The sequence below is a fragment of the Mobula hypostoma genome, chromosome 28 (assembly GCF_963921235.1).
Source record: "Mobula hypostoma chromosome 28, sMobHyp1.1, whole genome shotgun sequence".
NCBI classification, from domain to species: domain Eukaryota; kingdom Metazoa; phylum Chordata; class Chondrichthyes; order Myliobatiformes; family Myliobatidae; genus Mobula; species Mobula hypostoma.
This window is the reverse complement of record NC_086124.1, coordinates 12,738,021-12,760,409: the sequence shown is the minus strand read 5'-3', so window position 1 is coordinate 12,760,409 and position 22,389 is coordinate 12,738,021. Positions and strand designations below refer to the sequence as shown.

The 22,389-nt window shown below is 40.2% G+C and overlaps 1 protein-coding gene across 1 annotated transcript in view; it reads left to right on the top strand.

The window, feature by feature from the left end:
* Window positions 1-20,949, top strand: part of LOC134338895 (nuclear inhibitor of protein phosphatase 1-like) — a 39,187-nt gene extending 18,238 nt beyond the window's left edge. Inside the window, 5 exon segments of the mRNA XM_063035065.1 lie at window positions 1,146-1,299; window positions 8,004-8,221; window positions 9,051-9,195; window positions 10,467-10,531; window positions 17,713-20,949. Coding sequence (XP_062891135.1) covers window positions 1,146-1,299; window positions 8,004-8,221; window positions 9,051-9,195; window positions 10,467-10,531; window positions 17,713-18,072 — 942 coding nt within the window. The 3' untranslated portion in view covers window positions 18,073-20,949.
* The last annotated feature ends 1,440 nt before the right edge of the window (window positions 20,950-22,389 follow it).

Sequence of the window (22,389 nt, the reverse complement as noted above, 5' to 3'; positions counted from 1 at the left end):
GAACACAAGCCTTTAAACTCAGCAACAAGTTTGTGGTCCTCTTGGAAGATTTGCAATCCACTGAGTTCAGAATTCTTGGCTTTCAGTGTATCCCTTCCTTATTGCCGATTGATGAACTTTTTTTTAAACCCGCTGGTTTTCAAAAGCTTGTGTAAAATTATTATTCTCCCGATGAATGCTCTACTAATATCAGAAATTTGAAATTAGAAAGACATTTCAAGGGTTAAAGTAATAAAATTCAGAGGACTAGCTGGCTCTCATTAAAGAATTACTAGCTATTGCAGTGCTATACAACTGCAGTGCAATTGTCAGCATGTTTTGAACGTGCATGTTCGTACAATGCAGCATGGAAGTTTAGAACCCAGGGAGGTCAGACAATGACAGATATGAAATCTTGCTCTAGTCTAGACTGCAAATTCAGTGGCGATTCAATAATGTACTGAACTGAGGGATCAGATGCGCTTTCCATCTGGCCTCTTAGCTTTGGAAAGTCACAACTTATGCATCATTCATCTGAATTGGATTGTTGACCTTCAGCTAAAAGGTGAGTAGCTGGGTTTTGTATTTTGTTTTCATTAATTTTGGTATTTCTAACTTAACGTGAATGTAATTTTAAATGCACTTAGTCATTTTAGTAAAACATAAAGGCCTTCTGACACTACAGGTTGTCAGGCCCTCAGAGGTCAGCAGACAGGATCCGGTTTTCTCCCTCTGCAGCCTACTTGCTGCTTGTGGCCTGCTGTGTCTTGCTGAACAGACAAATGTTAACAGCTGAGCATCTGCTGAAGGTACCTGCAACTGTCAGGATCCCAGGAGACATGAAGATAAGATGTGGGTCAAGTTTCAAAATTTCAAAGTGCATTTAATATCAGAGTATGTATACAGTGTCCAACCTGAAATTCGTCCTCTTCACAGATATCCACGAAACAAAAAAAAACATAGAACGATAGAAACATTGAAGCCTCAAAATCCTTGCCTGTTAATCTTTTTTTAAATTGTATATAATAGTCTAATTTACAGCCTGAACAAATAATGAACTAATTTTACCATGTACTATAATCTTTGTGAGCAGATCTGGGAGGGCTAAACACAAAAAAAAGTTTAAATATCGCAAATTTTAACATGCATTCTGACTTTTCCTGCAGAAACTCATCATTGATGAAAAAAAATATTACCTCTTTGGAAGGAATCCTGACATATGTGATTTTACCATTGACCACCAGTCCTGTTCAAGAATCCACGCTGCATTAGTCTATCACAAACATTTGAAGAGAGTTTTTATCATAGATCTGAATAGTAGTAAGTGTTATTTTATATGAAATTATGATATGGAAAATGTTTGCAGTGTTTACCTTTAAAGAATTCTAGAATTTACAATTTAAAGGCTATATTACAGCATAAAGATAAATTTGAGTAATATACATTCTAAAATCACACACATTAAGTTTTAAAAGATATGGTAATCCAGCATCCTATTACGCTAGCTTTTGTCTACATTTGAAACATCAGAACAATGATTGTTCTCTCTCCCCGCCCCCCTTCCAGTAATCATACAACAGTTCAGTTGAGTTGTTCTCCAATCTTGGCTATCCATTTGCATCACCATACGAGGAGACACCTGTTCATTTGTGGCATGTCCTCCGAATGCTTGGCCTTTACATACTTATCAATCTGCTGATTGGCCATCATTATGGAAACTCAATTGTAATGTAGGGAGGGGGTCTCGTCGCTGATAGTTGTGTGGTACACCTCATGCGTTACGTTCTGGAATTTTGTGCCCACATTGGCTTGTAAATAGGATCAAGGTCTAATTGTTTGTTTACAGAACTGCGGAAAATCATGCTTCTAGGAATTCTCTTGCATGCCATGTGTTCACTTGCGCTATGACTTTTCACTGGTGCCCAGTCACATTTGTACCCCTCTCTATCTTCATGGGTAGAGACTAGGGAGAGTCGATCATACCGCCTCACAGCCGGTTGATGTACTTAGACCTTGTGGATAGTATTCCGCAAATGAACAGCACACTGTTGATATCTCCTCGTATGGTAATGAAATGTTTGCAAGTGGATTGCTAAAATCAGAGAACAACTCAACCCAACCATCAACCATCCAAACTACACACTTCTTTCGAACCATACGACAGTGTGAGTAGTATCTTAAGTTGGAGCCTCTCTCAGTGCTAGAGCACCCAAGTAGAATGAGAATATGTATGACCTTAACACACTAGCAAATGATAAGTAATTAATTGAACTACAAAAATCCTAAGACATCATTATTCACAGGGACAAAATTTACAGTGCCATGAGGAAGGAATAAAGATGTGGTATTAATAAAATAGGCCAGTGGAAATCTTTATAAAAATCCTCAGCCACATAGCCACCTCCAGTGCTGTCCGAAGCTATAATTAAAGCTTCTGAAATGCCACTAGATTTCTTCAAATCTTGACACCTATCTCTGGGAAGATGACCCTTTATCAAGACATTGTGGATTTGCTGTTAATAGTTTTGAACCTTTATTTGTTAAGAACAAGATAAGATTTTATGTTTGTGGAATAACTTACAAGAAATATTTTTAAGTGCTGCCCACAAACGGTTAAGCATGACTGCTAGGGCGAAGGAAATGTTTTGCAGATTCAGATTTGTGTTTTTACTACTTTGGAGACCACATATCTAGATTATATGTTTTTTTTGCCTGCTACATGGTTTTCCTTTAAAATGTCCTGTAAGTGCCTCCCCTTAAACTTAAAAGATATGAAGAAATTTTGCACAATCTTGCCACCTCCATCGTATGACAGGCGATCACAGTCTATCTATGACCATGATTGTTTTTGGTCAGTTTTTCCAGAAAAGTAGTTTGCCATTGCCACCTTCTGGGCAGTGTCTTTACAAGACGAGTTTGGAGATTGTCTGCCTTGTGTCGGCGGTCGCATAACCAGGACTTGTGGTATGCACCAGCTGTTCATACGACCATCCACCACCTGTTCCCATGGTTTCATGTGACCCTGATCGGGGGGGGGCTAAGCCGGTTCTATACCTTGCCCAAAGGTGATCTGCAGACTAGCAGAGAGAAGAAGTGCCTTACACCTCCTTTGATGTATCTCCACCACACCACCCTAATTCTCGCTGATACATAATGATTGTTTCTCTAACCATTAGTTTCCACCTTATAATCTTTTCGAGTGCTGCTTTTAAATATTTTATGCAGAACGTAGCACTTTCTGAAATAATACATCTTTTGAAACAAGAAATCAATGAACCACAGGTGCATTTTCCAGTGTCTGCAGACACAACTGTTTCTTTTGCTCAGCCCTACACATTCAAACATTTAAAACACATGTTCATTCCAACAGGCAAACAGCTCAAGTACATTCAAAGGTCAATTTTAGTGTTTCAGTATGTTAATTTGAAAATGAAAATTTAGCGTGTTCATATCATTTTGAACAGATGTCTTGAAACTAGAGGGGTGTGTGCGTGTGTATATGTATATACATATACACACATATATAAAATACAGTGTTAATTATGATTTTTACTAAAGAATTTGCATCAAAGGTGATAGAAATACTCTAGTGAATGTGTTGCCTGGTCATGCTGTTTTACCTGCTATATATTAAAAAAAACTTGTCACTGTACAATCATTTTACTCCTTGCTGTCCCTGAGTATCTGGCAGTGACCATCCTTCCCCACATCATCATCACTATGTGTCATGTCATAGGACGTAGGCATTCACGGTCTTCCATCTGTTTTTAATCTGAGAATTTCTAATAAGCGCTTCAAAACTTTTGCCTGTCCGTCCCTTGATGTAACTCGTGAATGTCATGCACTGTCAACTGCAACCTTTCCTTCCATCAATTTTTCCTGTTACTGCCGGATGCTTGAGCTTCCCTCTCCTCAGTACATGTCCTGGAAATTCCAGCTGACATTACCTGATTGATGTCAGTTCTCTTCTTATTCCAGCTTTTCGCAACACTTTCTCATTTGTTACTCTGTCCTGCCACGATATTTTCAAAATTCTTCTCGAAAAACACATTTTGCTTTTATATTGTGCAACATTTCCTTCCATGTACTGGTTCAAAAATTCCATTTCATAATCCAGTCAGCTGCAGCTGCCCTCAAATTGTAAAATTTGTGGAATATGTTGTCCTGTCGTTGCTTTAACTACATTTTTCTTGTAATACAGCCTTGACCACTACGTCTTTTATCCCCTAGCTGATGTATGTGTATCTGGTAATTGCATTTGCACAAGATGTCCGAGGGGTGATTGATAAGTTCATGGCCTAAGGTAGAAGGAGTCCATTTTAGAAAACCTAGTGTAAACGTAACTTTGCTGGATCAAATAACGACAACACAAAAAGATTATTACTTATCTTTTCACCCGTTTATTTCTTCGAGCTCAGCCAGCGAGTGAACTTGGACCCGACATCAGGGAGAGACCCTTTCTCATATCCCCGGCGGTTCTACAAGTTCACTGCCCGATGTCAGAATTGTCAGAAGTTATAAGGCCACCGATACAAAAGAACAATCAGTTTGATAACCATTCCGGTCAAGTCAATGGACTATTGATACAAAAGTACAATCAATTTGTTAGACACTCCAGCCACCTTAATTAAAAAAAGGAATGTCCTACCTGGTTTGCTAGAGCCACAACTTAATGACAAAGATAAGAACATCCGTCAAATTTGTGCTTTAATTAAGGAAGGAATGTTCTGTCTAATTTCCATCAGTCCTGTCCAAGGTGTGAAAAGCCCAGAGACATCTTGTGTGGATCTGGGCGAACTTTAACCCTTATCTTGCTCCAAAGAAGGCAGCTGTGAGACATTATTCAAACACGCTGCAGTCACAGACATAGTACTGAATCCATTGTTTGCAGGAATCTGAGAATCCCCCATTCCCTTAAACTTTATCATTAGCACATTTATTTTTCAACATAGTCCCCTCCTACATTTACACACTTAGTCCAGCGGTCGTGGAGCTAATGGATCTTGGACCTCCAGAAAGTGTCCACAGCAGGGGTGATTGATAAGGTCGTGGCCTAAGGTAGAAGGAGATGAGTTATACAGCTCTCATTTGAAATTAATAACTCAGCTCCTTCCACTTTAGGCCACAAACTTATCAATCACTCCTGATGAGTTATTAACCTCAAACTTTCTGCATAATCACTTGAAGAGTTGAACTGCATGTGCATGTAACGAGAGCTGTATAACTCATCTCCCTCTACCCTAGGCCACGAACTTATCAATCACCCCTCGTAGAAATCTTAGGTTAGACCATATTTAGAGTATGTGTACAGTTCTGGTCACCACATTAGAGGAAGAAGTGTAGGAGAAATTCATTAAAATGTTTCATGTATTTGAGAATTTTAGCTATAAGGAAAGGTCGGAAAAAAATCAAATTATTTTCTCTGCAGCATTGGAGGCGGGTATATAAAATTGTGGGTATAGGTTTAGGTGATCAATCTTTTTCCTGGAGTAAAAATCTCAAATATTCAAGGTTGTAGCTTTAAAGTTAGGAGGGAAAGGTTAAGGCGGGTATGCGGAGCAGGTTTTTTTAAGCAGCAGCTGGTAGGTGCCTGGTGATTGTGGCATTATGGTGGGCCAAAGTGTCTGCTCCTGTGCCATACTGTTAAGCTTGTGGCGGCCAAAGCAAATCAAATCCAAAACAATTGCTGCTGCTGGAGACCCCACGGTTTTGTTATACTTGCGTGACCTGGCCTCTTTCCTATAATGATTGCTCCAAAAGTCGAGGATAAGCATTCAATCCTTTATTAACAATTAGCAAATATACAATCTTAGGGGTCTGTATTGGGGCCACTACTGTTCACATTGATTGTCAGTGATTTAGATAATGGAATTGATGGCCTTGTGGCAAAGTTTGCGGATTATACAAAGATAGGTGGAGAGGTAGGTATTGCAGCAGGACTTAGACAAATTGGAAGAATGGGCAAAAAAGTGGCAGATGGAATACAGTGTTGGGAAATGTCTGATAATGCGTTTTGGTAAAAGGAATAATAGTGCGGACTATTATCTAAATGGGGCAAAAATTCAAACATCAGGGGTGCAAGGGGACTTAGGAGTCCTCCTGCAAGATTCCCAGAAGATTAACTTACAGATTGAATCTGTGGTAAAGAAGGCAAATGCAATGTTGGCATTTATTTCAAAGGGAATAGAATATAAAAGCAAGGAGATAATGCTGAGGCTTTATAAGGCATTAGTCAGGCTGCACTTAGAGTATTGTCAATGATTTTGGGCTCCATATCTCAGAAAGGGTGTGTTGTCATTGGAGAGAGTCCAGAGGGGGTTCACAAGGATGATTTTGGGAATGAAGGGGTTAACATATTAGCAGCATTTGGCAGCTCTGGGCCTGTACTCACTGGAATTTAGAAGAATGCAGGGGGGTCTCATTGAAACCTGCTGAATGTTGAAAGGACTAGATAGGGTGGATGTGGAGAGGATGTTTCCTGTGATGGGAGTATCCAGAACTAGAGGACACAGCCTCAAAATTGAGGGGCAACCTTTTAGAATAGGTAAGGAGGAACTTTTTCAGGCAGAGAGTAGTGTATCTGTGGAATGCTCTGCCACAGACTGCGGTGGAGGCCAAGCCTGTGGGTTTATTTAAGGTGGAAGTTGATCGCTTCCTGATTGGTCAGGGCATCAAAGGATATGGCAAGAAGGCAGGGTGTATGGGGTTGAGTGTGATCTGATACTCAATGGGCTGAATGATCTAATTCTGCTCCTATGTCTTATGGTCGCATCTAAGCGATGAAACTTAAGTGTACCCAAATGTAAATTAAGTGGAATTGAGCATCACTGAGCAGTCAGTAAAAGATTTGACATCCAGCAGTCCCCAGCTACTACAGACTGCAAAGAACAAAGCATGAAGACATAACTTATTCCCTTCGCTTTAACCACACCCCCACAAGTGTCTAGTTACTATAATAAACACACAACACAGAATACAATGCAGATAGAGAACAGATACCTGACTCATAACTAGGGAGGCACAGTGGTAAATTCTGCTGGATAAATAGTGAAAACAAATTATCGCATTTATTCATTTATTCAAAAGGTTTTTACTTTTATTAAAAACTGAACTACAGAGGATTCTGGTCCCAATTAAGCGGCTGCCAAAGTTTCATGGAAATAGTTAAAAAGATATATAAAAAATACAAACTGATTAACAAATTATGCATTTAAATGAAAGAACTAATTAAAACACTACCAATACTACTACAGTACTATAAAAATGTGTATTAGTACCTAATGCTTATCGACTGAAGAATTCAACTGTGTCGCGTTCTTTTGACTGTAATGAACAAAATCAGCACAGACACCAAGTGTTGATAATGGACTACATTTATACAATGCTGTTGATGATTGCACCCTCCAAATCTTCATTTTCATTGTTGCATTCAAGATGGTTGTCGATATCTTCACGTTCTTCATAGTTACTAACTTGTTGAAATAGTGAAGTCGTTTCAATTTCACTACTGGCTATTTATGGCATCTCCCAAGTCTGAATGCTTGAAATTGCAGTGAGCAAAACCATTCTGAATTGTCTTACTGCTATTTCTCATCAACATGGTAATAAAATCACTGATTTTTGAAGACAAACACATGTAACTGACGCTATTTAAAAACTTCACTTGAAGCACAGTGTTGTGTCTTAACAGCCGCACAAGTCCACTCAACTGATGCTAGTTAGAAGCTGTGTGGCAAGTCTCCTGTCCCAAGTAAGCGAAGGGAATCCTGGCTATTTTCTTGATTAGTTTTTGTTCTTAGGAGTTGTACCAAATAAGTGGCTGCCCTGATTTACTGATGACCCAATTAACTAGAATGGAATGAGTTGTATCATCTTTTTCTCTTCCCCTTTCCAACCCTTCTTTTCTACCTAATGTCAAAAATAGGCTGCAGAATAATTTGCTTCAAAGTGATTTTGCATTTGACCAATCAAATTTATTTCTGCATCAAGAACTAAATAGGTTTTCATATGCACTTATGTTGCAGCTCATGGTACATATCTGGGGCGCATTCGTTTAGAGCCCCACAAACCACAGCAAGTTCCCATAGATTCCACGTTGTCATTTGGAGCCTCAACACGAGCGTACACACTACGCGAGAAACCACAGACAATGCCCTCCGCGGTAAAGGGTGATGAAAATGCTGTGGAAGATGATGAACTAAAGGGCTTATTGGGTTTGCCTGAAGAGGAAACGGAACTTGATGTGAGTCCTGATTCAGTGTTTCTTCTGCTGAGTGGTATTGATTATTACTAATTAAAGGAAATAAATCAGTTTTTAAATCCATATAGTTATGTTATTCAATGACATCAACAGATTCTTATTGAATTGGGTACAAAGTTATTTAATGGTATGTATGCCTGGTGACCATGACTTAATAAGGTGATATAATGTGCTATGTAATGGAGACATAATGAAGAACTACAATTTCTTGAGCAATAATTTCAAATTATAGCAAAATGGCATGCAGTTGCCAAAGTTTAGTCTACCTCCCTCTGTTGGAATATTAGAAAAAAGTTCATGCTGGTTCATCAGTTGGATTTCTGCACTGAAAGGGTTATTTTCTGACAGTCGTATTGGTATATATTTAGTAATTCATATGAGTTTCAATTGATGTTTCTGTCAGTTTTAATTTATTGGCTATTGAAATTTAAAGAAATGTTTTCTAAATTAGAATGAACGTTTACTCCACTATGTGCTGAGCTGAGGCTGCGAGTCTGCTCTGGGCTTCATGTCTACAGGCTCCGTTACGTTTACTCTGCTATGTGCTGAATTGAGGCCGAGGCCGTGGGCCTTCTCCAGCTGCTCTCTGGGCTTCATGTCAGCAGGCTCACCTTCATTCTAACTGCTATTTGCTTACTTATTGTTTGCACTATTAATTTTCTCTCTCTGTCTCTCTGCACATTGGGTTTTCTCCTGGTTTTTTTATGGGTTCTTGTTTTGTGGCTGCCTGTAAGGAGATGAATCTCAAGGCTCATATTATAATGCTTTAATAATAAATGTACTTCAAACTTGAACTTTTTTCTTAACTTAGAATCTGACAGAATTCAATACAGCTCATAATAAAAGAATATCAACGCTGACAATTGAAGAGGGGAACTTGGAAATACAGAGACCAAAACGTAAAAGGAAAAGCTTCAGGGTGTCGTTCAGTGACGACGAAGAAATAATAAACCCAGGTATTCCCATCTTTTACTTTCTCCATTTCTGTCACTTGAAATAACATGCACGTTGGGTATTTGACATACAAAGTACACAGCTTAGACTATAGTGCAAACTGTGGGCTTGTGGACTACTCCAGCTTGATATTGTTGTGAAGATGCCCTTGACTAGCAAAATATATTATCTTGGATATCTTCAGCAAGACATGAAGCAATTTGATGTTTTTGTACAAATTTGTGAGCTAGTGCATAGTACATGCAGAAGTATCACTGTTTACATTGTTAATGTCAAGTTCATTTTGCTACTTCACCTAATGCAATCAGTACATTCCCTTCTAAATCACTTAATCTTTCCTCCTTTCACCTTAATTTCTGCTTTTGGTAGTTTGCTTCACATTCTAAACATTCTGGCCAAAAGTTCAGAATTCCTTAGTTGATCTACCAATGGTTTTTCGATTGTGGCTACTAGATCTGGACTCTCTTGAGCTTCACTTGCCTAGAGAAAAGAGCAGTTTGCTTCCTGCACTTCTCTCTGTTCTTTCATCATCCCATGTCAAATTTCTTTTTAACTCTCTCCTTTAACTTGATATCTTTTTTAGATATGATAACCACAAATTGTACACAATGCATTGTGGTGTAAAATGTGATTAAGTATTTTTCTGCAATTCATCTCTACATCTCCAGAGAAAATTGTGCTTGCATGTTTTTGTGATGTGGTCATATTAACCACAATTTGCATGTGGTCGTCTTATTTTTTCCGACTAAAGTACTGTACCATTGTCATTCAACTTCATTGAATGTTTTTATATTTTGTTTCACATCTTCATTATTGGTTATAGGTGTCACTTGCAATAGTTTCATTAGTATTTTTGATTCCTAGATCTAAATAATTTGTTGCTATGGCATGACTCTTGCAGTGCATATAGCTAATATCCCTTACACACACACATTTGCCAGGGTTATTGTCTAGAAATGGCATTTTGTGAAATGCACATTTGTCAATACAGTAAATTAATCAGCTTTAACATTTTAATACCGATCTGATGTAGAGGAAAATGTAACATTATAAGCTATTAATTCTTGAAGCATATTTTCAATAAGGTTGTATTCATGTCAATGATTAGTAGTCATCCTCAATGCCTTCTGGACAAATTGGCATTTTTGTGACTAAAGTGACTACAAGAGGAAATTGTGAAGCCCCTTTAGAGTGATCCTAAATTGGTTAAGTTTTTTTTTCTTCTCATGTCTTGAACTAATAAATTTCTTTCCTATCCTCATCCCTTTTGCAGAGGATGTTGATCCCTCAGTTGGTCGCTTCAGAAACATGGTTCAAACAGCTGTAGTTCCACTCAAGGTAAATCAGCCAATGCATGGTTTGTTGTAAGTTTGTCAGACAACAACGAGTTTATAAATTAACTCACTGTTTCTGATTAGTTATGATAAAGTTGACCTCACTGATCAATATCCATCAACTTTACTTAAAATTTTTATACACCTAAGTTCTCATAGCAGTGCTTGCTTGCTTGGTCTTTAGCTGCCAATGGAGAATCAGCCAACAATGACCTCTCATCTCCATCATCTTCTGAGGTCGGTTCATTGATGTTTTGGTAATCTATTGTATCCGTTGCACAGGGGATTGGCCTTTTCAGCATCACTAGAGCTGTTAGCCGGCCTTGCGCATTTCCACCTCTCATGACTGGGATGAAGGGTTGGACTTTCAGAGGCCTCATAGCTACAGTTGTGTTAATTTTATTATAGCATGGAACAAAGAAGAGCACAGCACAGGAACAGGCCTTTTGGCCCACAATGTTGTGCTGAATCAGCTAAAAAGGAAATCAAAAGCACCCAAACATTAATCCCTCCTATCTACACATTGTCCATATCCTTACATCCATGTGTCTATCCAAATGTCTATTAAAAGCCTCTGTATTTGCCCCTACCACCATTCCAGGCATCCACCGCTCTGAGTAAAAAAACTTACCTCTCATATCCCCCTTGAACCTAACCCCTTTCATCTTCAATGCATGCCCTCTGGTGTTAGACATTTCAGATACTCCCTGTCTACTCTATCTGTGCCTTTCATAATCTTATAAACCTCCACCAAATCTTCCCTCAGCCTCTGCTGCTCCACAGAAAACAACCCAAGTTTATCCAGCCTCTCATGATAGCACATGCCCTGTAAACAAGGCAGCATCCTGGTGAAACTCTTCTGCACCCTCTCCAAAGCTTCAACATCCTTCCTATAGTGCGGTAACCAGAACTGTATGAAATACTCCAGATGTGGCCTAACCAGAGATTTATGAGGTTGCAACATAACCTCCTGATTTTTGAATTCGATGCCTCGACTAATAAAAGCAAGCATTCTATAGGCCTTCTTAACCTGTGTAGACACTTTCAAGAATCCATGAACTTGAATCCCAAAATCTCTCTGCTCAACAACACTGTTAAGGACCTTGCCCTTAACAATGTACTGTCTCCTTGCATTTGCCCTACCAAAGTGCAACACTTCACATTTATCTGGGTTAACCCCCATCTACCATTTCTCAGCCCGTATCTGCAACAGATCTATATCGTGCTGGATTCTTTGCCAGTCTTCTACACTACCCACAACTCCACCAATCTTGGTATCATCCGCCAACTTACTAACCCACCCATCTACATTGCAAGACCCGACGCAGACTGGGAGATTGTTTTGCTGAACACCTACGCTCTGTCCGCCAGAGAAAGCAGGATCTCCCAGTGGCCACACATTTTAATTCCACATCCCATTCCCATTCTGATATGTCTATCCACGGCCTCCTGTACTGTAAAGATGAAGCCACACTCAGGTTGGAGGAACAACACCTTATATTCCGTCTGGGTAGCCTCCAACCTGATGGCATGAACATTGACTTCTCTAACTTCCGCTAATACCCCACCTCCCCCTCGTACCCCATCCATTTTTTTATTTTTATACACACATTCTTTCTCTCTCTCTCCATTTTCTCCCGCTGTCCCTCTGACTATACCCCTTGCCCATCCTCTGGGTTTTTTTCCCCTCCCCCCTTTCCTTCTCCCTGGGCGTCCTGTCCCATGATCCTCTCATATCCCTTTTGCCAATCACCTGTCCAGCTCTTGGCTCCATCCCTCCCCCTCCTGTCTTCTCCTATCATTTCGGATCTCCCCCTCCCCCTCCAACTTTCAAATCTCTTACTAGCTCTTCTTTCAGTTAGTCCTGACGAAGGGTCTCGGCCCGAAACGTCGACCGTACCTCTTCCTAGAGATGCTGCCTGGCCTGCTGCGTTCACCAGCAACTTTGATGTGTGTTGCATCTACATTTTCATCCAGGTCATTTATATACATCACAAACAGTAGAGGTCCCAGGACAGATCCCCGCAGAACACCACTAATTACAGACCTCCAGCTCGAATAAGTCCCTTCAGCCACTACACTCTGTCTTCTATGTGCAAGCCAGTTCTGAATCCAAACAGCCAATTCGCTGCAGATCCTATGCACCTTAATCTTCTGGATTAGCCTCCCTTGAAGGATTTTGTCAAACGCCGTACTAAAAAAGTCCATATAGACAACATCCACTGCCCTACCCTCATCAATCTCTCTCTCACCTTGTCAAAAACTCAATCCAGTTGGAAGGCACGACCTGCCATGCACAAAGCCATGCTGGCTGTCCTTAATTAGATCATGGGTTCCCAAATGCTCACATATCCTGACCCTGAGAATTTTCTCCAGCAGTTTCCCTACAACTGACGTGAGACTCACCAGTCTATTGTTCCCAGGATTTTCTCTGTTCGCCTCTTAAATAGAGGTACAACATTAACCATTCGCCAGTCCTCCAAGATTTCGCCTGCGGCTAGAGAGAACAAAAAGTTACTGGTCAAGGACCCAGCAATCTCGTCTCTTGCCTCCTTCAATAATCTGGGGTAAATTCCATCAGGCCCTGGGGATTCCTTAGGAGTACTCCTAAGGAGGCCCAACACTTCCTCCTCTTGGTCCTCCATATCAATACTGAAGCAAAGTTCTCATTAAGTACCTCACTCACATTCTCTGCATCCAAGCAAATGTTACCCCCTTTATCCTTGAACAGTCCCACCCTTCCCCTAGTTATTCTTTTACCCTTGATGTATGTGTAGAATGCCTTAGAATTTACCTGAATCCTACTTTGCCAGGGGTAGGATTAGGGATCATGGTCTTTCCCGGCTTTCCTAATTCCCTTCTTTAATTTTCTAAATTCTTTATACTCCTCGTACCTCATTTGATTCTGACTTCCGAAACTTTACATACTTTCCCTTTTACTTCTAGACTAAATTCATCACCTCTCTGGACATTCAAGGTTCTCTTATCTTTCTATCCCTGTCCTTCTAACAGGAACATACCTTTCCTGTCCTCTGCAGTTGATCTTTAAACATGTCTGATGTGGACATGCCAGAGAAAAGGTGTTCCCAATTAATAATTCTTAGTTCCTGCCTAATTCCCATTGTAATTTGCCCTGCTCCAATTTAAAACTCTCCCACAAGGACCATACCTATCCGTATATATAGCTATTCTGAAACATAAGTTGCTGTGGTCACTGTTCCCTCGCTGTTGAGCACACTGGCCAGACTTATTACCCAACACCCGGTCCAGTACGGCCTCTCCTCTCGTTGGACCGCCCTGCTGGATACACTTAACAAATTCAGCCCCATCTAAACCCTTGCACTAAGAAGGTCCCAGTGTACATTAAGGAAGTTGGAATTTTGACCCCCCTCCCCCCGCATGACAACAACACAACAACCCTGTTATTTTTACGCATTTCCTTAATCTGTTTCTCAATGTACTGGAGGCTATTGGGGGTCTGTAGTACAATCCCATCAATGTGATTGCACCCTTCCTATTCCTGAGTTCCACCCAAATGGACTCAGTATCTGACCCCTCCATTATGTCTCCCCTGAGTGCAGCTATGATACTGCCCCTGACTGGTAGTGCAACTCCACCCCCTCTTGTATCTTTTCTAAAATTTCGAAAACCTGGTACATTAATTACCATTCCTAGCCCTCTCTCAACCAAGCTTCAGTAATAGGTACAACATTGTAGTTCCATGTACTGATCCATGCGCTAAGTTCCCCATTACCCATAATACACCTTGCGTTAAAATAAACACACTTTAAACTCTCCGAACCATCGTACCTGTTACTTTGATTTTGCCTTTCATCCTTGACACCTACCTTCTGGTCCCGTCCTTACTGACCTGAGGCTCCAGTTCCCAGCCCCTTCAAAGCTGGTTTAAAATCTTCCGAGTAGCATCAGCCAACCTCCCAGCCAGAATATTGGTTCCCCTCCAGTTCAGGTGCAACCCGTCCCTCTTGTGCAGGTCACTCCTTCCCTAGAAAAGCTACCAATGATCTAAGAACTTGGATCCCCATCCCCTGTACCATCTCCGCAGCTACTTATTTATTTGTGCTATCACCTCATTTCTACCTGCACTAACCCATGGCATAGGGAGTAATCCAGAGATTACAACCTTGGAGGTCCTTCTCTTCAGTCTCTTTCTTAACTCTATATGCTCACTGTATAGGTCCTCTTCCTCTTTTCTGCCTGTGTCATGGGTGCCAACATGCACTACAACCTCTGGCTGCTCCCCCTCCCCCTTGAGAATATCCTGTAGCTGCTCAGAGTTTCTTCTGCAGCCACAGAATTCTTTTTGTCCCCCTAACTATTGAGTCCCCTATAACTACCACACTGCCTGACTTTACTCTTTCCTGTTGATCCTCAGATCAGAGCCAGCCTGGCAGCTGCTGCCGCCATCCCCTCCCACCCCCCCAGCGGCATCCAAAGAGGTATACTTGTTGCTGAAGGGAATGGCCACATGGGAACCCTGCACTGACTTCTTAACCCCCTTACCTCTCTGGATGGTCACTCTTCTACTGTCCGAAGCCTGTACTTTGTATGTCACCCCCTCTTCGAAAGTCTCGTCTATAATATCTTCAGCCTCCCAAATGATCCTGAGTACATCCAACTCCAGTTACAACTCCTTGACCCAGTCAGTTGGGTGCACTTCCGCAGATATAGTCATCAGGGAAACGGTCAGGTATCTGGAATTCCCACATTTGACAGGAGGAGCATTCCATCCTGACTACTCTATACCAAAGAAGAAAAAGGGTTGCCTCTTAACTGTGCCTTCGCCTGCTCATACCAAAGCCTGCTAAGCCAAAGCTTATCTCTGACCATGGCTGCTCTGCATGAGCCTACCCTCCTTTTATTTACAACTGAGGTTAGGCCTCTGATGCCAACACTTTTCGTGCCTGTGCAGTCCAAAGCAACTGGCCTTCCCCAAATCTGCTCCTTCTTTCCTCTCTCCTGACATCTGTAGGGCTCTGACACCAAAACACCGTCCTCTCACCTGAACCGCTGAGAAAAGTTACTATATTTAGATTGTATAATTAATTAGAATTGTAAAATACTAATGTATTTTTGGAACACCCATAAATAAGATACTCTTAAGCAATATTCCCTTTAATTTTTAGTAGTCAGTGTGCGCAAAAATCTTACGTTGTGCAAATTTATTTCCTGTGACAAAAGTATGTGCGCACTGAATGCACACATGGGACAGTTTATGTAAGTTTACAAAATATTTGACAAAAAACTGCACAGAATAACAACAAAATAACACACACACAAAAAATGCTGGTGAACACAGCAGGCCAGGCAGCATCTATAGGAAGAGGTACAGTCGACGTTTCGGGCCAAGACCCTTCGTCAGGACTAACTGAAAGATTTGAAAGTGGGAGGGGGAGGGGGAGGAGGAGATCCGAAATGATAGGAGAAGACAGGAGGGGGAGGGATGGAGCCAAGAGCTGGAAAGTTGATTTGCAAAAGGGATACGAGGCTGGAGAAGGGAGAGGATCATAGGACGGGAGGCCTAGGGAGAAAGAAAGGGGGGGGAGGCCCAGAGGATGGGCAAGGAGTTATAGTGAGAGGGATAGAGAGAAAAAAAGGGGAAAGAAAGAAAAAAAAATCATAAATAAATAAGGGATGGGGTACGAAGGGGAGGAGGGGCATTAACGGAAGTTAGAAAAGTCAATGTTCATGCCATCAGGTTGGAGGTATTTAATTTTTATCATATCAGATACTCAGTTATTTTTTCTCTCTCCTGTCTTTGGCATTTACCCATTCTTTGTAAACTCTATCTTGACTAATAGAACTTCTATCCAGTTGATAGCTTTTGATTCTCATTAACATATCCAAATGACATTCACCTAAACAGTTTCTTAGCTTGTTTTTGAGTTGATTCATTAGGCTAAAACCTCGTTCACAGTCTGCACTAGACGCAAGAAATGTTTCCCCCAATGATTATCAACTGTGCAAGGTCGCAAAACTGTTCATTTTGAAGTACAAATGCCACCATTTGAGCAAAGTTTGAAATCGGTTTGGATTTAATTTTTTCTTGCACGGAAAATTTGAAATCATTAAACTGTCTAACTATTACAATATTTTCAGCTAGAAAATTATGGTATTTTAGACATAAGGCATTAACTTGTTCATTGCCAAATGTGAGGTCACAATCTGCAATTGCGGAGAAATCAAAAGCTGACCATTCTTGTACCTCAACTTTGATCTCCTCTGGGTTTGATCGTTTTCGCTCTCGCTCATCTGCACTCAACCGTAACATGTGTAGCACTCCTGTAACAGGTAATGACAGGTTCTGTTGCCTGAGCTTTTATACACCGTCCAAATGTGATTTACTTGCCAAATGATGCTTCAAAAAGTCAAGTTTCCAAATATCATCCCACTTCTTTCCACTAGCAAATTCTGCAGCAACTTTCGCATCACGACAATATAAACAGATAACTCCAGTTTCCGAATCATACATAAATATTTCTCGTAGCTGAACGTTCGTGACCTCATGAGCTTTCGGTGTAACAGTTTCTACTATTTTGTTAAGCCATTCAACTTTAAACAAGGTTGCAGTTCTTTTGCACTTCACAATTCGACATAGTGAATCAATATTTTTTCCAGTAAAAACTTAGTAAGCAATCTACAGGATTTGAAACAGATCTTTGTGAACTTTACGATAGGAACACTGTCTGCCGTGATGCAGCTGTACAAACCGGAACAGGATAGGTGAGGTGACGTAAATTAGTGATGTGCATTGTGGTATTTGAAAAACCGACTAACTAGTTAACAGAAACAGTTAGCTAAAAGATTATTTTTAATAAGTATAATTATTAACTACTACATTATTTTAGGTAACTAACCTTTTGTGCGCACATTAATTTCCTTTGTGCACTGGTTGAAAAACGTGTGTGCATGCACACACGCACAGCTTAGAGGGAACTATGCTCTTAAGTATTACATCATTTCTTGAGGTACTAAATGGTACTGTTATTAAACTACTTTTTAAACATCAGTAAGTTAATGCTTTTCCTTATTCACATCATTGTCACCTAACTAATTGCTTAACCACAGCAGTTAGCCTTCCTATATCATGATTTCTTCAGTACTGTGAAAATATTGTTTTGAGGTTTATCAAAGGCTAATTGTGTTTTCTTTTGAAAATTACAGAAGAAGAAGACAGAAAGCCCCAGTTCACTGGGTTTGGAAGATGGAGTTGCTAGGCGTATACAGAATTTCCCATTCAATGCTGGTTTATATGGTGGCCTCCCTCCAACTAGTGGCGACTCTGCATCTCAGCTACACGGCAATACAATGGGCACAGCTATGATAGGAGGACTGCCTATGCCATTCCCAAATCCTGCTCCCGAAGTGGACTTGGCACCGGCTGTGGTACCAGCATCTGTGACTATAAACCCCGTTTCAAACCCAGGCGTTTTCAATGCAGAATCTGTTAATGAACCGAAGAAAAAGAAATATGCCAAGGAAGCCTGGCCTGGCAAGAAGCCTACTCCGTCATTGCTTATTTGATAATCGGTTTCTTTTTTTATATATAAAAATGAAATAAAGTCACCTAGGATTTAAGGACCAAGAGGGGCTTTCTTTTAATTTTGTTAATATGCCCAAAAATTTTTACAAGCTTTGTACAGATGTTTGTACATTTGTGTAATAGGTTTGGCCTTTCCAACATATACTGTTATTGCTTTTTACTTCTAACCTGTATTTCAGTGTAAAATACATTTGGCATTGCCACTTTGTTAGACTAAAGTCACATAAACTATTTTTCTGCCATGTGTGCTTTGTTTTCATGTCTAGATTAGGGTAATAGTTGAGGCGTTTCACTATTTTATAATTTGTTTTAAGTTTAGTTAAAAATAAAGAGAAGTAAATAAGTAATGTTACCTGTACACTGCAGAATTGGGTCATCGATTAACATTCAGACTACAATTTTTATAGCTAATGTGACTGCTCCGGGGAAAAATTGCAACACTTGGATAGCAAATTTACACTGTAGATGTAAGTTTGCAAGATGAATAAACTCTTCTCAGGCTTCCAGCCGGGTACAACTATCAATTTTAGCTAGTGTTTCAATGACAAACTCTGCCATCGTCACCTATTCACCTGGAAGCCGAGAAGAGTTTATTTGGCGTATACACCGGGAAAGCACTAGGTACTTTTTCAAGTTTGTGAGATGTTGTACCACATCACATTATTTTCCCTTTTTATGATTTTCTCTGGTCACTTGATACATCATAACTATTTTACACTATTCCAGCCTTGCCCATTTTAATCATGTGTGATTATATTTGAAAGTGATGTGTACTAGTTGCAGAATGCTATTGACATTTAATTGCTGGAACGCTATTTTTCAAATTATTTTAAAGAAAATTTCGTTCTAAAGACAGGTAATGTTTTATGGGCTTTGTAGTCTGTTTTTGTAAAGTGGGGCCATTGTACTTGTGTTTATTCTAAAGTGATCAGTCATGAAATTAAAACTACTCGATTTTTTTTGGGAAACACATTCCTCTGTAAAAAAATTACCTACATTGGTGTGTGCTGAATATGTAATATTACCCACAGCTGTTTGTATTTTAAATATCTAAGCTGTCACCAGTGTGCCTTTTGAGTTGAGAAATATTGGGTTAATTTTGGAGTATTTACCTGCCCATCGCATTCTGGTGCTCCTCCCCCTTCTCTTTCTTCCATGGTCTTCTGTGCTCTCCTATCAGATTCCCCCTTCTCCAGCCCTGTATCTCTTTCACCAAACAACTTCCAAGCTCTTTACTTCACACCTTCCCCTTCTCCTGGTTTCACCTATCACCTACCACCTTGTACTTCTTCCTCCCCTCCCCCCACCTTCTTACTCTGACCTCTCTTCCTTTCCAGTCCTGATGAAGGGTCTCGGCCTGAAATGTGGAATGTTACTCTTTTCCATAGAAGCTGAGTTCCTCCAGCTTTTTGTGTGCATTTCTCTGGTGATTTGTGTAGCTGAGAAGTTAGCTTATGTTTTTCCATTTTTTAAATTAACTTTTAAATATAGATAGTGGTTTAAAATTAGTGTATGATGCCAAGAATTCAATCTAGGCCATCACTCCTGTGGTCAATGATACACTTCTAGAGATCGAATCTTTCCAATGAGAGATTAAGCCAAGATGTGGCACTGCAGGTAAATGTAAGGCATTATTCAACGAAGGGATTGCAATTTCTATCATCCTGGCAGAATTTATCCCTTAAACATGGTCTGTTCACTTAATTCATTGCATTGTGATGCTGACTATCTGCAAATTGGCTTCTGCATTACTTCACAACAGTGACTTTCCTTCAGATTTGTACCATTGGTTGAGTTGGTTAACCATGCTACATAAATGCAAGTTTCTTTACAAACTTGGTTTTAATAAATGCACTGAAATCTCTTGCCTGTTACACAGCTGATGTTTAGGACAGCAATGTAGATCTTCCATGTCTGGTGGTGCTCATTGTGTCTGTAACTTGCTCTCGGTTTTCTCTACTGTCAGTCGCCCAAGTCAGGAATACTGTTGCACCCAGATGTGGAAGGATTCGTCATTGCTGTTTCCGTAACAACAATTTGGTTTTACCAGTCAGGGTTGTTAGCCCTGAGCTGAACTCCCGAACCTGGAGGATCGGGGGATTTGTTTTAATAAACTTACTGAAATAGAACTGCAAAACTATCAAGTCAGCCAGTTGAGTTAAATGATCAGTCACTTCTTGAAGATTGTTTTGTATTTAAAACAAACCAGGATTGCTAAGACAGATGTTTAGAATTAGTTTGATTTTTCATTATCTTGAACTCTGATATCTTTGGAAATTAATAATTGTAGGTTGAGACTGCAGCTGCTGTAAATGGACAACTAAAAAGATGGAATTATGAACTAGGTGTGTCAATATTAGTAGTGTGTCAATGTAAATGATGGATTTTTGAATTGCTGTTTGATTTTGTGTATTGCCAATCAATTCATTTTTTAAATTTAACTGTGACTTGCTCAGTCTTGTTGACATTCACTTCAGAGCTCATGAGTCATTGGGCTGTTCATTCCTAATTAAAACATTAATTTAGAGTATTTTATACTTTGTATCTTTCAGCTGTGGAATTTTACGAGCTGTGACGAGAGGCTCTTCTTCAGTGAGGAAACGCTGAAGTATATACCATTTCTTGAATAAAGAAACATGCTTGAGGCACATAATGGGATAAGAAGTCCTTGCCCAGCATTTGGTTTTCAGAGTGGGAGTAATCATTTGTAATTTATTTTCAACTATACTTTTAATGAAAGATGGATCCTGCATTATGAGAAATAGGGGGGAAATATAATCAGTAACCTGTTGAAGAACTAAAATATAGGATGGTAATGATATGAATCTCTAAAATCCTGCACTGTAGGCCAATTGGAAAGGTTCTGAATATGCATTTTGATTTGATATTAATGCACAGTGTTGTTTCTTGCAGAATCAGGTTTAATGTCACTGGCACCTGTTGTGATATTTGTTGTCTTTGCGGCAACAGTGCTTTGCAATGCATAATAAACTGAATTACATTAAGTGCAAAAAAATAGAAATAAAAAAGTAGGTCGTGTTAATGGGCTCAATGTCCATTCAGAAATCAGATGGCAGAAAGGAAGAAGCTGTTCCTGAATCCTTCTGTGCCTCCCTAATGATGGACACTGCCTTTTTGAGGCACTGCTTCTTGAAGATGTCCTGGATACTACAGAAGCTAGTGCCCATGCTGTAGCTGACTAAGTTTACAAATCTGCAGTTTATTTTGATCCTGTGCAGTGTGCGCCCCCCCCGCCCCGTACCAGACAGTGATGCAGCCAGTTAGAATGCTTTCCACTTATAAATCTGTAGAAATTTACGAGTTTTAGGTGACATTCCTCAATTCCTAATGTCGTGCCTTCTTTGTAGCTATAATGATAAGTTGGGTTCCAATTAGATCCTCAGAGATATTGATGCCCAGGAACTATTTATTTAGTAACACAGCAAAGAACAGATCCTTCAGCTGTTACTAGTGTATAGACTTAATGTATGGAAATTGCTAGTGCACTGGTATTGTAGTGGTCTGCAATTCAGTCAAGCACAGTTGGGGGATAAGACATTGCTAGTTGAGGATGAAAGAACTGAAGAGAAAAAAACATTGTTGAACTTTGGTTTTTCTCTGAACAATGTGCATTTGTTGAGATCTGCAATATACGTAGAACATAGAATAGTACAGCACATTACAGGCCCTTCAGCCCACAATGTTGTGCCGACCCTCAAACCCTGCCTCCCATATACCCCCCCCCACCTTAAATTCCTCCATATACCTGTCTAGTAGTCTCTTAAACTTCACTAGTGTATCTGCCTCCACCACTGACTCAGGCAGTGCATTCCACGCACCAACCACTCTCTGAGTAAAAAACCTTCCTCTAATATCCCCCTTGAACTTCCCACCCCTTACCTTAAAGCTATGTCCTCTTGTATTGAGCAGAGGTGCCCTGGGGAAGAGGCGCTGGCTATCCACTCTATCTATTCCTCTTATTATCTTGTACACCTCTATCATGTCTCCTCTCATCCTCCTCTCCAAAGAGTAAAGCCCTAGCTCCCTTAATCTCTGATCATAATGCATACTCCCTAAACCAGGCAGCATCCTGGTAATTCTCCTCTGTACCCTTTCCAATGCTTCCACATTCTTCCTATAGTGAGGCGACCAGAACTGGACACAGTACTCCAAGTGTGGCCTAACCAGAGTTTTATAGAGCTGCATCATTACATCGCGACTCTTAAACTCCATCCCTCGACTTATGAAAGCTAACACCCCATAAGCTTTTTTAACTACCCTATCCACCTGTGAGGCAA